This window comes from Rhinoderma darwinii, chromosome 1 (genome assembly GCF_050947455.1).
Source record: "Rhinoderma darwinii isolate aRhiDar2 chromosome 1, aRhiDar2.hap1, whole genome shotgun sequence".
NCBI lineage: Eukaryota > Metazoa > Chordata > Amphibia > Anura > Rhinodermatidae > Rhinoderma > Rhinoderma darwinii.
The window spans coordinates 134,071,935-134,087,346 of NC_134687.1; the positions used below are offsets into that span (position 1 = coordinate 134,071,935).

The 15,412-nt window shown below is 41.6% G+C and overlaps 1 protein-coding gene across 1 annotated transcript in view; it reads right to left on the minus strand.

Moving 5' to 3' along the window:
• Positions 1–15,412, minus strand: part of LOC142702217 (uncharacterized) — a 101,135-nt gene that overhangs the window by 25,249 nt on the left and 60,474 nt on the right. Inside the window, exons 5-8 of the mRNA XM_075848199.1 lie at positions 13,008–13,040; positions 2,330–2,362; positions 1,821–1,874; positions 698–751 (exon numbers count right to left, since the gene is read on the minus strand). Coding sequence (XP_075704314.1) covers positions 698–751; positions 1,821–1,874; positions 2,330–2,362; positions 13,008–13,040 — 174 coding nt within the window. The remainder of the gene's footprint in view (positions 1–697; positions 752–1,820; positions 1,875–2,329; positions 2,363–13,007; positions 13,041–15,412) is intronic.

Sequence of the window (15,412 nt, forward strand, 5' to 3'; positions counted from 1 at the left end):
GTTTTGTCTCACTATTGAATTCAATGGGAAAAGCCTGCAACAGAAGAGCAGCATTGACAAACTGCAACGCAGGTCAATTTATGAACGTTTTTCAGTGGGTTTTTTACGCAGCGTGTGGATGAGATCTGTTTAAATCTCATCCAATTTGCTGCTGCTGTAATATGAAGTGGATTTTTCAGCAAAAAATGCGTTGCGTAAAATCCGCATTATTTACGCTACTTGTGAACCTGGCCTTAATGTCAGCACCAATTCTACTGTCCAGAATAGCGTAGCAGAACAGGGAGACTTCGTTTTTTTTTCTAAATGTCTGTATTTCTATGTAGTGAGTGCATGTACATCTGTAGTTAGTGAACGTGTGTATGTACGTCTGTTCTTGTGTGCATACAATGTTGTGTATATGTATGTGTGCTTATATGTAGATAGTTTGCATATATGTGTAAGTAGTTATTGGCCCACATTTACTAAGACTGGCGTATTCCTTGACAGTCGAAGAGGAGGAGATGCAGTGATTTGTGCCAAACTTTTTAAAAGGCACGTTACATATATGTGTGGGCTGCTGTCATTTTGTAATTTTTTTCAAAAAACATTTACCACAGTATACACTTGCATAGGCATACAGTTTCATATGTCTGGGCATATGTTTGGCGAGATCAGGTTCAGCCTTATTAAGAGCACATTATCTAAACTTTACACTTACTATTTTCCGCGGTTGTTGATGTAGTCATTGAAATCTTTTGTCTTCCTGTTGATCCTGAAGACAAACAAAACAGTCACACAATATTTTGATACAAGGTTAAAAATACACCAATGACTCACATTGAAACAAAAACAAAAGATTTGTAATAAAAAAAAAGCCTTTTAATGTGTCATTGTGTGAGAGTTAAAGACTTTGTACACCTTTTAATATCGTTGTTTTAAAAAAAAAAAAAATCAATCAGTATGTTTGGTGCATCTTTCTAATTACTTTTTATTCTAAACATTTTTTACTTTTTGAGATACAGCTGCTTTGTATTCTATATACAGAGCTGCTGTATCTAGCACTGAAACCTGTATCCGTCAGGTCAGCAGCACTGACGGATTCAGTGTCAGCGGGTCCTGCGTGTCTCTGACACGCCGGATCAAGCTGTTATCGAGCTTGCTATTGTTTTAAAAAATTGTAGTCCCACTAGGGGACTTAAACATGTTATTGTAATTGTTCGATCACTTGTTCAAATTACTGAAATACTTATGTATTGCAGTGTATTGTGCTATTTGCCAACTCCTATTAAGCCCTGCCTCCATTAAGGCCCCAGGCTGCCATGAAAACTATCGGCACCCTGCGATCATGTTGCAGGAAGGGGGGCGGGGGCGAAAAGACAATGGAGGGGGCATAAACCCCTCTTTCTAATGGCTTAGATGCCGCGGTCGCTATTGACCATGGAACCTAAGTGGTTATATATGAAACCTTAAAAAAGCACTGGAATCTAACTGTTTTTTTATGGGCACGTGCTCCTCTTTTCCTTTGGACTAGCTGTAATACATCCTCTTCCTCCTGTATGGACTTTTTTTTACTTACATCTATTAGGCTTAATTCACACCATGTCTGTATTGCACTTTCTCAATGGCTTTAATATTCAAACATATGCCAAAATTGTGCCTTTTTTGGCAAAGGATTGACCGGTATGTGATGATTCTGGTGCCCCAACTGTATTGTGCATTGGAGTCAACTACTCTTTCAATACAACTGTATATTTAAAAATATATATACTACAAGGTGTACTGTTGCACATGCATGGCATATGTTTGGTCGGATGAGCACATTATCTGAACTTTGCACTTACTTTTTTCCGCAGTTGTTGATGTAGTCATTTTAAAAATAAATTTTACTGTTGGTTCTGCAGATAAATAAAATAGTCACAAAATATTTTGATACAAGGTTAAAAATACAGCAATGAATCACATTGAAACAAAGACAAACCAATTGTAAAAAAACTTTGCTTTTTTTTAATTTACAAAACATCATTATCAATTTATCACATTTCAATTACTAACAATTGTTCGATCACTTATTCAATGTACTTCAATATTTAATCCCAGTTAATCCCAATGTTAATCCCAGCCTCCTTTAGTCTGCCATTGAAACCATCGGCACCCCGCAATCACGTCGCCTGGTGACAGCCGGGGAGAGGGACTGGATGAGGTTTGAGGGGATAGGGTCACTAGGACTGGTAGTAGGATGAGAAGAGAGGAGTCTAGAGACTTTCCCTTCTGTTATTTATATGCCCTAACAACTAAAAGAGTACAATGCGGAGTATAAATACTATAATTTATTATAGAAGGTGAGACTTACCTGTGGTTTTCACATACAAATCAACATTATGTTCTATAAATAATAAAAAAGAAACTAATTGGTTACACAATTCATAGTTTTTTTAAAATTTTGTTTAAAGTAATTTCACATTCATACTTGAATGTGATCAAGTACATTTACATGTAAACTTACGTTTAGCATTATGGCCTATTTTTCTAAGCAGACTGCATAAAAAAATTGATCATTACATTACATATGTTAAAAAGTCCCCCCTTCAGTGCCCACTGAACTGAATTTTTCATTTTACTTAAAGAGAACGTTTCATCTGCTTATGCATGTGCAGCTGAGTGCAGCATGTAATGGGGAGGGCTGCACAAATCCTGGAGCACTTTAAATTTTCTTCCTATCCTTCTCCGTTATTTAGATATCGGTGCCGTTATATTTGACGCCCGATATTTAAATAATCCTGTCAATGGGGCGTGTAATTGGCAAGGGGGCTTGTTACTATCACTGCGACTCTATCCAATCAGCTACGGACAGTATCGCAGCAAGAGCTGGAGGGATGAAAGCGTGTTCCCGCACGCTCGGCTCCGCCCCCTCCACTGAATAGAAGAGGAGAAGAATAATGTGAATTCTTCTTCTTCTTCTACTCCGTGGTGATGGTAGGAATCATCAGCAGCGGCGTCGGAGCTATTTGCGCATGCACGTGCACGCTCTCGCCAGACAAGGACGACAAGACTGTGTGATCTCTTCCTATGCTGCTGCTGACAATACTCCCGTCGCAACTGAGTAGAAGAAGAAGAATTCACATTGTTCTTCTCCTCTTCTGTCAAGTGGTGGCGGTGGAGCTGCGCATGCGCCCACGATCTCCTCTCTCCAGCTCTTGCTGTGGCACTGTCCGTAACTCAATGGACAGTGTCACAGTGATAGTAACATGCCCCCATGCCAATTACACGCCCCATTGACAGTTTAGGGTGTTATTTAAATATCGGGCACCAAATATAGCGGCACTGATATCTAAATAACGGAGTATAGGAAAGAAAATTAAAGTGCCACAGGATTTGTGCAGCCCTCCCCATTACATGGTGCACTCAGCTGCATATGTATGGGCAGGTGAAAGGTTCTCTTTAAGGGATTTTCACATTCATATTGAATTTAAACATTACATGTAAAACTACATTTTAAATTATGGCCTCATGTACAAAAACGTTTGCGTTTGCATTCCAAATTATTATGCAAATGTTATTTTTCGCTGATTTTCCTAAATAGTCGATGCAAATGACAGTCAGTATAATCTTCAAGCCATCAATCGTTGGAGTATAATGCAAATTTTATTGAACAAATCTCCTAATGATAACAGATTTTTTTTAGAAGTAAAAAACTCAAAATGCACTGTTTCTAATTATTATGCACAACAGAGATCAAAACATTTTAAAGGTTGTAAAGAGAACTAAAATGGTAATTTGTTGAATTTGCAGCATCAGGTGGTCATATTTACAGAAATCAAAAGCTCTTTCAATAAAAAAAACTTAACAGGCCAAGTTACATGTTAACATAGAACCCCTTCTTTGATATCACCTTCACAATTCTTGCATCCATTGAATTTGTGAGTATTTGGACAGTTTATGCTTGAATATCTTTGCAGGATGTCAGAATAGCCTCCCAGAGCTTCTGTTTTGATGTGAACTGCCTCCCACCCTCATAGATATTTTGCTTGAGGATGCTCCAAAGGTTCTCAATAGGGTTGAGGTCAGGGGAACATGGGGGCCACACCATGAGTTTCTCTCCTTTTATGCCCATAGCAGCCAATGACACAGAGGTATTCTTTGCAGCATGAGATGGTGCATTGTCATGCATGAAGATAATTTTGCTACAGAAGCCACGGTTCTTCTTTTTGTACCACGGAAGAAAGTGGTCAGTCATAAACTCTACGTACTTTGTAGACGTCATTTTCACACCGTCAGGGACCCTAAAGGGGCCTACCAGCTCTCTCCCCATGATTCCAGCCCAAAACATGACTCTGTCACCTCCTTGTTGACGTCGCTGCCTTGTTGAGACATGGTGGCCATTCACCAACAATTCATTACTCCATCCATCTGGACCATCCAGGGTTGCACGGCACTCATCAATAAACCACACGTTTTGAAAATTAGTCTTCATGCATTTCTGAGCCCACTGCAACCGTTTCTGCTTGTGAGCATTGTTTAGGGGTGGCCGAATAATAGCTTTATGCACACTTGCAAACCCCTGGAGGATCCTACACCTTGAGGTTCGCGGGACTCCAGAGGCACCAGCGGCTTCAAATACCTGTTTGCTGCTTTGCAATGGCATTTTAGCAGCTGCTCTACTAATCCTCTCCTAATCCTATTAATTTGTCTGGCAGAAACCTTCCTCATTATGCCTTTATCTGAAGGAACCCGTCTGTGCTCTGAATCAGCCACAAATCTTTTCACAGTACGATGATCACGCTTAAGTTTTCTTGAAATATCCAATGTTTTCATACCTTGTCCAAGGTATTGCACTATTTTACGCTTTTCGGCAGCAGAGAGATCCTTTTTCTTTCCCATATTGCTTGAAACCTGTGGCCTGCTTAATAATGTGGAACGCCCTTCTTAAGTATTTTTCCTTTGATTGGGCACACCTGGAAAACTAATTATCACAGGTGTCTGAGATTGATTACAATGATCCAAAGAGCCCTAAGACACAATACCATCCATGAATTTAATTGAAAAACTAATAATTCAATGTTTATGACACTTAAATCCAATGTGCATAATAATTTGGAACACGGTGTAGAGTGGGCAATACGGAACCGTCTTGCACACCATATTACCAGTCTGTTTAGTTCTATGAAGTGAGGTAAACTACGGAAGAATTTGGTCTATTATATGAAATTTGGTGGAGTAAGCTGTTATTTTTCTTTTCAGACATAGAAAGAATATTTAATTCTGTGTTTAAAAAAAAAGTCCACCCTTCCCCTTTTTCAGTGCCCACTGAACTGTACGCCCTGTGCAAAATTTCGTAAATGCCCCTACCCATTCTCCTCTATACAATGTATTGATATTTAAAAATGTGAAAAAAAATGAATCGAAAATGAAAAGCTTTTATTTTTCATTAATAAGAGAGCTAAACACTCTCCCTTCCCCGCCCCCCCCCCCAAATCTATTTATCCTGCTTGGCCAGTTACGTCAATTTCTTGATGATGTGTAATTTGTGCTAACTAGAAATCTAACTGATCCTCTGGACTGCTGATTGTAGTACATTGTTCCCCCTCCCTTCTTTCCTTCTGTTTTCCCCACAAACTTAATTGTTTGGAAAAATGTTCAATAAGAAGTTTAAGAAAAAAGAAAAAGAAAGAGCTAACATAGGGGGGGGGGGGGGTGGGGGGGAGAACATATGAACCCTTTTTAACACTGTTTTCCATATCCTTTTGACACAAATTCCAAATGCACTCATGCAAAATATGCATCAACGTATACCTCTATAATAGTATGAGACACTATTAATGCCTTGAAGGGAATGTATCATGTGTTTTAATTTTATTTTCATTAATTAAATAGAAGAATAATAATGTTTTTTTCGTTATTTTTTTAATTGAAACTGTTTCCTGGGGGCTGCTATATTGAAGGCACACACATCCTTCCTTTATTATCTAAATAGACAGTACAGCAGGGTGTGTGTTCATTATAACAGCTGCAATGAATGGGAGTTAGTGGTCAGAAAAATGGCAATAGATTCATACAATAGAGTCAAGGAAGAGATAGAGTACAGCTCCTCTACCAGAGACAAGTAAGTGTCAGGGGAGTTTCATACAGAACCTTTTCTGTATGCATAATGCAGAGTGTTGCTATTCTGCCTTTTCTAGGTTTGCAGCAGTAAAATAGAGAGCTCATTAACCCCTTAACTATGGACTCCTGTCTGACAATTACGGAGGCCTGCTAGGCCCCACCCGGAGGTGGGGCCTAAAAGGCTTCCGGCCGCAAATTAAAGATGGTGGCGGGCTCAGAAGCGGAGCATGCGCAATCAGCCGGCGGATGTCAGCTGTATGTTACAGCTGACACCCTGCTGTAACAGCAGTGAATGGAGCTAGCTCTGATCCCTGCCATTAACCCCTTAGATGCTTTGATCAAAACCGATTGCAGCATCTTAGTGGTTTCTAGCCAATCGGCATCGCCGCGATATGATCGCAGGGTTGCCGATCGTTTCTATAGCAACCGGAGGCCAACCGTGGCCTCCTGGTCTGCCACGTACCATGTCCGTCACGTAGAATGCAGATCAGAGGTGCAGGCCTCCAAGTCCCCTAGTGGGAAAGAAAAAAAAAAGTTAAAAAAGTTATAAAAATGTTGCACAAAAATGTAAAAATAAAGGTTCTAAGTTAAAAAAAATATAAACTGCCTTTTTTGTCCTTTATTATATGGAAAAAATTAAAATGGGTCTGATTAAGTACCAGTAAGGAGGAAGGGACAGGTCTGATATGGTGTAGTCCACCTGTAGCTCACTGCCAGAGAAAAACACAATACAGGCAGAAACAGAGCAGGGAGAATGTGACAAAGCAACCTGAAAGACCGCAAAGCTGATATAAATAAAGAGGCTGTCCCCAAAAAAATCCTCCAGTATTTCAAACTTATACCAAGTGTATGAAATCCCCCCTCCTTTTTTTTTGTTGTTGTTGTTGTTAATATATTAGTTGGGACTATGGCTTTTTAAGAGTAAATCAATGAACACAATTATTTTTAACCTCTTGAGTTAAGAGTATGAGTATCTGAATGTCTACAGTGAAACGAAAAAAATGTAAACGTTCAAAAGATACACATATATGGTATAACCACCATAATGTTATTTTTCCCGCACAGTGAACGCCGGAGAAAAAAAAAAACAATGCCGGAATTGCTATTTTTTAGTCACCCCCCCCCCCCCCAAAGCATAGAATAAAAAGTGATCAAAATGCCACAAAAAACAAGCCCTTGTCGACGCAAAAATAAGAAAGTTATGGCTCTCAGAATATGGTGACAAAAAAAAAAGTGATTTTATTGTGTAAACACTGCAAAATATAAAAAAAACATATACATATGGTTTTGCCGTAATCGTATCGACCTGCAGAATACAGTAAAATTATCATTTATAGCCAACGGTGAACACTGTAAAAAAAAAAAAAAGATTAAAAAACTTTGTCTGACTTTTGTTCACCTTGCTTGCCAAAAAATGTAATAAAAAGTGATAAAAAAATCGCATCTACCCGAAAATGGTACCAATATAAACTACAAATGGTTCCGCAAAAAAAAAGCCCTCACACAGCTCCGTTGGCAAAAAAAATTAAAAAATTTCTGCCTCTCAGAATATGGCGATGCAGAGTGTGTTCCAAAAGCGGATAAGATCGGGCACCACCTATGCCACCACATTATAAACTGAAATACCAGTAATACCCCAAACAAAATGAATACCAAACAAAATCCACGCTCCAAAAGTCAAATGGCGCTCCCTTACTTCTGAACCCCACCGTGTGTCCAGTCACAATATAATGTGCACTAAAATGGCATATCAGTGGAAAATTGCAATTTTTACTTTGCACCATCCTCTGGTTTTCTAATAACAAAAACATGTGGGATCAAATTACTCACTACACCCCTTAAAATGCCCTGAGGGATGTAGTTTCCAAAATAGGGGTCACTACTTGGGGGTTTGTTTTACTATTTGACCTCAGAGCCCTGCAATTGTGGACCAATGTTGTGAAAATCACCAAAATAGGCCTCACATGCGCATGTTGCTCCTCACTTTTGAACCTTGTCATATGTCCAGGCAAATGTTAAATGTCTTGAGGGGTGTAGTTTCCAAAATGGGATCACTTCCACTGTACTCTGGTACCTAATACGACATGGCACCCAAAAGCCAATTGTCACTGTTTGTGGGTTAGTGGAACCACTAGGCCGTACCGCCGTAGCGGGGAGGCAGCTGGCCAAACAACGGGGAACCCCAGCAATACAAAGTCCCTCACGAGGGTACCTGGATAGTCCAAACAGTGGCTGCAGCTCTGGCACTGATGGAGATGGGGGCAGCAGGTAACACTAGACGTGGCGGATGACACATATGCCGCAGGTTGCGGGAGACGTGGCGAATCCCTCTGGACGTGGCAGATGACACAGGTGCAGTAGACACGACTCCAACTAGTAGGCACAAGAGCAAGAACACAACTCAGGATACAGGAACAGGTAACAAGGCACGGGTAACAACTGGAACGGGAAATACTAAGGGACCATTTGCAAGACAGACTTGGGAATAACTAACAATGCTCAGGCAAGGATCAGTCAGGCTGGGGCCATCTTATAGTCCAGGAAATCATGTGTGTTCATGATGATGATTTCCTACATGTGCACACGCTGGCCCTTTAAGATCGGGCACGAGCGTGCGCGCTCACCCTACGGGACTCAGCGGACTGGAGCGGAAGTGAGTGCTGGCATCTCCTGGGAAGTAGATGGGGACCAGCGCTCACAGATCCATGGCTGCAGGCGTCAGGAGGTGAGTGAACCCGACGTCCCACGGCCATGGATGCTACAGTATTCCCCCTCTTATGCCCCCTCTTCTTGGGACTAGAGCGAGAGAGGAACTTCTTAACGAGAGCAGGGGCATCGACGTTCTCCTCCGGCTTCCAGGACCTCTCCTCAGGACCAAACCCTCTCCAGTCCACAAAATAGAAAGTCATTCCTCCTAAGCTCTTGCAGTCCAGGATCTCCCTCACCTCGAATACATCAGAAGAACCGCTGGGAGCAACTGTGTAACTGGAAGTCTGTAGCAGTTCAGGATCACTGGTTTCAGGAGGGTCACATTAAAGGAGTTTGGGATTCTGAGGGTAGGAGGCAGCCGCTGCTTATAGGAGACAGGGTTAATCTGTTGCAGAATCTCAAAAGGACCGAGGAACTTGGGAGCAAACTTGTATGAAGGCACCTTCAAACGAATGTTCCGTGAGGATAGCCAGACTTTGGTACCCGGAAGATACTGATACTTCTCTTTGTATCCGCCTTTCGTTTCATGCGATTGACTGCCAGAAAAATAGAGGACCGGGTCTGTTGCCAGATCTGCAGAAAGTCCCCAAATGCAGAGTAGGCAGCAGGTACCTGAGATGTAGTCGACACTGGAAGAGGGACTTTAGGATGTTGACTGTACACAATGTGAAATGGAGTGGAAGTGGTGGACTCACTTGTGTGGTTGTTGTACGTGAACTCGGCCCACGGAAGAAGGTGTACCCATTTATCGTGCTGTGAAGAGATGAAGTGGTGGAGATAATTCTTGATCCTCTCGACTTGCCCATTGGACTGAGGGTGATAAGCTGAGGAAAAGTCCAATCTCACATCCAGGAGTTTACAGAGGGCTCTCCAGAACTTTGAGGTAAACTGAAGCTCCCGGTCGGACATAATGTGAAGAAGCAAGCCATGCAAGCGAAAGATGTGTAGAATGAAGAGCAGAAGGTAGGCCGGTCACCGGGATAAAATGTGCCATCTTAGAGAACCGGTCCACCACCACCCAGACAGTGTTGCATCCTGCTGAGAGGGGAAGGTCTGTGACAAAGTCTATCGCAATGTGCTGCCAGGGGGCATTGGGTACAAGCAGAGGTTGAAGCAGGCCGGCAGGCTTGGAGTGAGCACACACCGTGCAAGAAGAGACAAAGTCAAGAACATCTTTAGGTAGCGTGGGCCACCAGAAGTGACGAGCAATCAGGTCTCGGGTTTTACGGACACCAGCATGTCCAGCCAGTTTAAAACTGTGTCCCCAGCGGAGAATTCTTCTCCTGTCTGCCAATCGAACAAAAGTCCTCCCTGGAGGGATGTCTCTAACCTGCAGAGGATTAGCAGTGACAATGCAGGATGGGTCTGTGATAGTTTGAAGGGACTCCACCGTGTTCTCCGTCTCAAACGATCTGTACAGGGCATCGTCCCTCACATTCTTGTCAGCGGGACGGTAGTGGAGCACAAATTGGAAATGGGTGAAGAACAGCAACCACCTGGCTTGACGGGGATTTAGTTGTTGAGCAAACTGAAGGTAAGTAAGGTTCTTGTGGTCGGTGTAGATCAGGATGGGGTGAGCTGCGCCCTCCAGAAGATGTCTCCGCTCCTCCAGAGCCAGTTTGATGGCCAGTAGCTCCCGATCTCCAATAGAGTAATTGCACTCAGCAGAAGAAAAAAGTCTTGAGTAGTAGCCACATACTACTGCCTTTCCTTTGGAGCTCCTCTGGAACAGAAGTGCACCTGCACCAACAGAGGAAGCGTCCACCTCCAATGAGAACTGAAGAGATACGTCAGGATGATGGAGGATCGAGGCTGAAGTGAAGGCTTTTTTGAGACTAATAAATGCGGACTCTGCCTCTGGGGTCCAAACCTTGGCGTTCACACCCTTCTTGGTAAGGGTAGAAACAGGAGATGTCAGTGATGAGAAGTTCGGGATAAACTGCCGGTAGAAATTGGCGAATCCCAGAAAACGCTGTATGGACCTCAGACCTTGAGGAGGTGGCCACTCCAGGACAGCTCTCACTTTCTCAGGATCCATCTTGAGACCTTGATCCGATATGATGTAGCCCAGGAAGGGCAGGGAACTACTCTCAAAGATGCACTTCTCCAGCTTGGCGTATAACCGATTCTCCCTTAATCGTAGTAAGACCTGACGGACATGCCTCCGATGAGTCGTCAGATCTGGGGAGAAAATCTAAATATCATCGAGATAAACAACAACACAGATATAGAGGAGATCTCGGAAGATATCATTAACGAATTCCTGAAACACTGCAGGAGCGTTACACAGAAGGGCATTACTAGGTATATGTAGTGCCCGTCCCGGGTGTTAAATGCCGTCTTCCATTCGTCTGTGTTCATGATGATGATTTCCTACAAGTGCACGCGCTGGCCCTTTAAGAGCGGGCTCGAGCCTGCACACACACCCTACGGGACACAGATCCATGGCTGCAGGCGTCAGGAGGTGAGTGGACCCGACGGCCCGCGGCCATGGATGCTACACCAATCCAGCAAAATCTGCATGCCTAATTTCGCTCCAGCATTTCTGAGCCCTGCCATGTGGCCAAACAGCAGCTTATGACCACATTAGGGAATTACCGTAATCGGGAGAAATTGCTTTACAAATGTTGTGGTGCTTTTTCTCCTTTATCCCTTGTGAAAATAAAATAAAAATCTACAATTTAGTGGAAAAAAAATGTGGATTTTTATTTTCACAACTTAACTCCAATAAATTTAGCAACTACTCCTAGATAGATTCCTTGAGGGGTGTAGTTTCCCAAATGGGGTCACTTTTGGGGGAGTTCTACTGTTTTGGCCCCTCAGGGGCTTTACAAATGCAACATGGCCTCCGCAAAACCATTCCAGCTAAATTTGAGCTCCAAATGCGAAATAGCGTTCCTTCCCTTCTGAGCTCTAAGGGTATGTTCACACGACAACGCCAAATACGTCTGAAATTACGGAGCTGTTTTCTGGAGAAAACAGCACCTGAATTTCAGACATTTTTACAAGTGCATGCGTTATTCGCGGCGTCTTTTACGGACGTAATTGGAGCTGGTTTTCATTGGAGTCAATGAAAAATGGCTCCAATTACGTCCCAAGAAGTGTCCTGCACTTCTTTGACGCGGCCGTAATTTTACGTGACGTCTTTTACCAGCGACGCGTAAAATGACAGCTCGTCTGCACAGAACATCGTAAGACCCATTGGAAGAAAAGGGCAGATGTTTGCCGACGTATTGGAGCCGTCTTTTCAGGCGTAATTTGAGGCGTGAAACTCCTCGATTACGTCTGAAAAGAGGTCGTGTGCACATATTATAAGAGACAAGCAGGACCCGCTGACACTGAATCTGTCAGTCCCGCTGACCTGACAGATACAGGTTTCAGCGCTAGATACAGCTGCTCTGTATACGGGATACAAAGCAGCTGTATTCTCAAAAAGTAAAAATTATTCATTTTTAATAAAGTATAAAGTATTTAGAAAGCTGCACAAAACACACTGATAGACATTTTTATATAAAAAAAAAATAATGCGATTTCAAAGGCTTAAATAGCCTTTAAGGGATTTGTAAATTTATATTTGAATTCAAACAAGTACATTTTTATTTTGCATTATGGCTACATGTACATCAACGTGTGCTTTTCATCAAGTAATAGAGTGGGCAATATGGAAACGCATTGCATACTATATTACCAGTCTGTTTAGTTCTGAGGTGAGTTAAAATCAGTGCTTCTAGGGGTGAACTTGCTCTTTGATATCCCATTTGGAGGAGCATGCTGCTATTTTTCTATGCAGACTGTGCATAAAAAAAATGTGTTCATTACATGGGTTTAAAAAAACACATTTCCAATAGTAATGGGAGAGACTATTTTATATGCCCTAAAGACAAGACTACTTAGTATATTGTAAGACTTGCAAAAAAGAAAAACGAAAAACAGATGGACCAACCAGCACACTTTGGGCAGAAAGCAAATACAAAATAATTAATAAAAATAATTATTTTGTATTTACTTTCTGCCCAAAGTGTGCTGGTTGGTCCATCTGTTTTTCATTTTTCTTTTTTGCTACAATTATATTGGACGGCACCGTGCAATAATTATTGCATTTCTTTTGGGTTATTCAAAAGGATAATATCTTTTTTCTTTGCTATATTGTAAGACTTACTGAGTATATTGCATTGTATTTTTATAAAAGACAATCATTTATTACAGAAGGTGAGACTTACCTGTAGTTTTCACGTAAGGATCCACATTATGTTCTATAAATAATTAGAAATGAATCGGTTACACAAATCATAGTTTCATTTACTTTAGTCTTTATTCAGACGAACGTATTTTACATTCGTGTGCTGTCCGTTGAAATAACGGACAGCACACTGATCCATGCAAATCAGTGGGGCTATTCACACATGCGTGTTTTTTCACGCAGCATGTGTCCATTGCGTGAAACTCACTTCATGTCCTATTTTTATCCGTCTTTGCGAACCACGTTGCCATTGATGAATATAAATGCTTGAAAAACACTGACAGCACGCGGCGACATCCGTGTGCTGTCCGTGTTTCACGCTTCAGTTGCTAAAGAAACGCTGAAAAAATAACAAAAAAACAGTGCAGAACCACGGATGTGAAAAACTGATGCCACACGGAAAGCACACTCATGCCACACGGAATCCACACTGATGCCGCATGGAACTAAAATGCATGAAATACGGTCACGCTTGTCTGAACAAGGCCTAGGCTTTTTTCACATTTATATTTGAATTCAAACAAGTTAATTTACATATAAAGCTATATTTTGCATTACGGCCTCATGTACATGAGCATGTGCTTTTTAGTCAGTAACAGAGTGCACAATACGGGGCCACATTGCACTCCGTATTATCGGTCTGTTTAGTTCTATTATGCATTTGGGGAAGCATTCCTCTATTTTTCTATGCACACTTTGCCTAAAATAAATTATTACTAATTGGTTACACAAATCATAATTTAATTTTACTTAAGGGATTTTCACATTCATATTGAAGTTCAATTTTGAATTGCGGCCTCATGTAAACGAGCGTGAGCTTTCAGCCAGAAGTGAAGTGCGCAATACGGAACCCTATTGCATGCTGTGTCATCGGTCTGTTTAGCTCTATGAGGTTAGGTTAACTAGAGGAGAACTTGGTCTTGTATATACAATTTGGTTGAGAATGCTGCTATTTTTCTTTGCAGACTCTGCAGCAAAAAAATTATTTCATTAAATGGTTAAAAAAGCACCGTCATTTCCCACTACAGTGCCCACTGATATGAATGCAGTTTCATGTAAAAATCGCAGCGCTGAGCAAGTCTGAATCCCCCTCCCCCATTCTAGTCTGTACAATGTATTACTTGATATTTAAAAAAACAAAAAAATAAAAAAAACATGTAAATGAAAAGCTTTCTTATTCTTCATAAATAAGAGGGCTAAAGAAACCCCCCCCCCTCTAAGAAAAACCGTAAGAACCCCTTTTACACTGTTTTCCGTATGCTTTTGAGACACATACTAATTACACTCATGCAAAATATGCAACAACGTACCCCTCATTAGTAATAAAGATATGGCTTCGATGAGAATAGTATGAGATACTATTCATGCCTTAAATGGGAATGTATCATGTATTTAAATTTAGTTGAATTAATTAAATGTATTTACTTCTATATTAAAGGCACACACATCCTTCCCGTATTATCTGAATAGACAGTACAGCAGGGTGTGTGTGCATTATAGCAGCTGCAACCAATGCGCGTTAACGGTCAGAAAAATGGCAACAGATTCATAGAGAGTCAAGGAAGAGATGAAGTACAGCCCCTCCCCCAGAGTGTCAGCGGCGCTTCATACAGAACCTTATCTGAGTGCATAATGTATAGTGTTCCTATCTCTGCCTTATCTAGGTGTTCAGCAGTAGAATGGAGCTGTCATTAAAGAGGCTCTGTCACCACATTATAAGTGGCCTATCTTGTACATGATGTGATCGGCGCTGTAATCTAGATTACAGCAGTGTTTCTTATTTAGAAAAACGATCATTTTTGACAGAGTTATGACCTAATTTAGCTTTATGCTAATGAGTTTCTTAATGGACAACTGGGCGTGTTTTACTTTTTGACCAAGTGGCCGTTGTACAGAGGAGTGTATGACGCTGACCAATCAGCGACCAATCAGCGTCATACACTTCTCCCCATTTATTTACACAGCACATAGCGATATAGCTATATCACTATGTGCAGCCACATAAACACACTATAACGTTACTGCAGTGTCCTGACAATGAATATACATTACCTCCAGCCAGGACGTGATGTCTATTCACAATCCTGACACTTCTGTAGCGTCTCTGTGAGATTTACAGCAAGGCAAGCGTAATCTCGTTTTAAATGACAGGTTACATCGTGATCTCGCGAGATGACGCTTGCCTTGCTGTAAATATCACAGAGGCGCTACAGAAGTGTCAGGATTGTGAATAGACATGACAGAAAAAAACGCTTGTGAGATAAAGAAGTGACATGCCCTTTCTTCGGGCATTTCCGTCTCTGACCTACCATTGACATCAATGGGAGGCAGAGAAAGCCTGAAGGAATTTCGAGGCAGATTTTTCTGCCTGCAAAAAACTGTGTG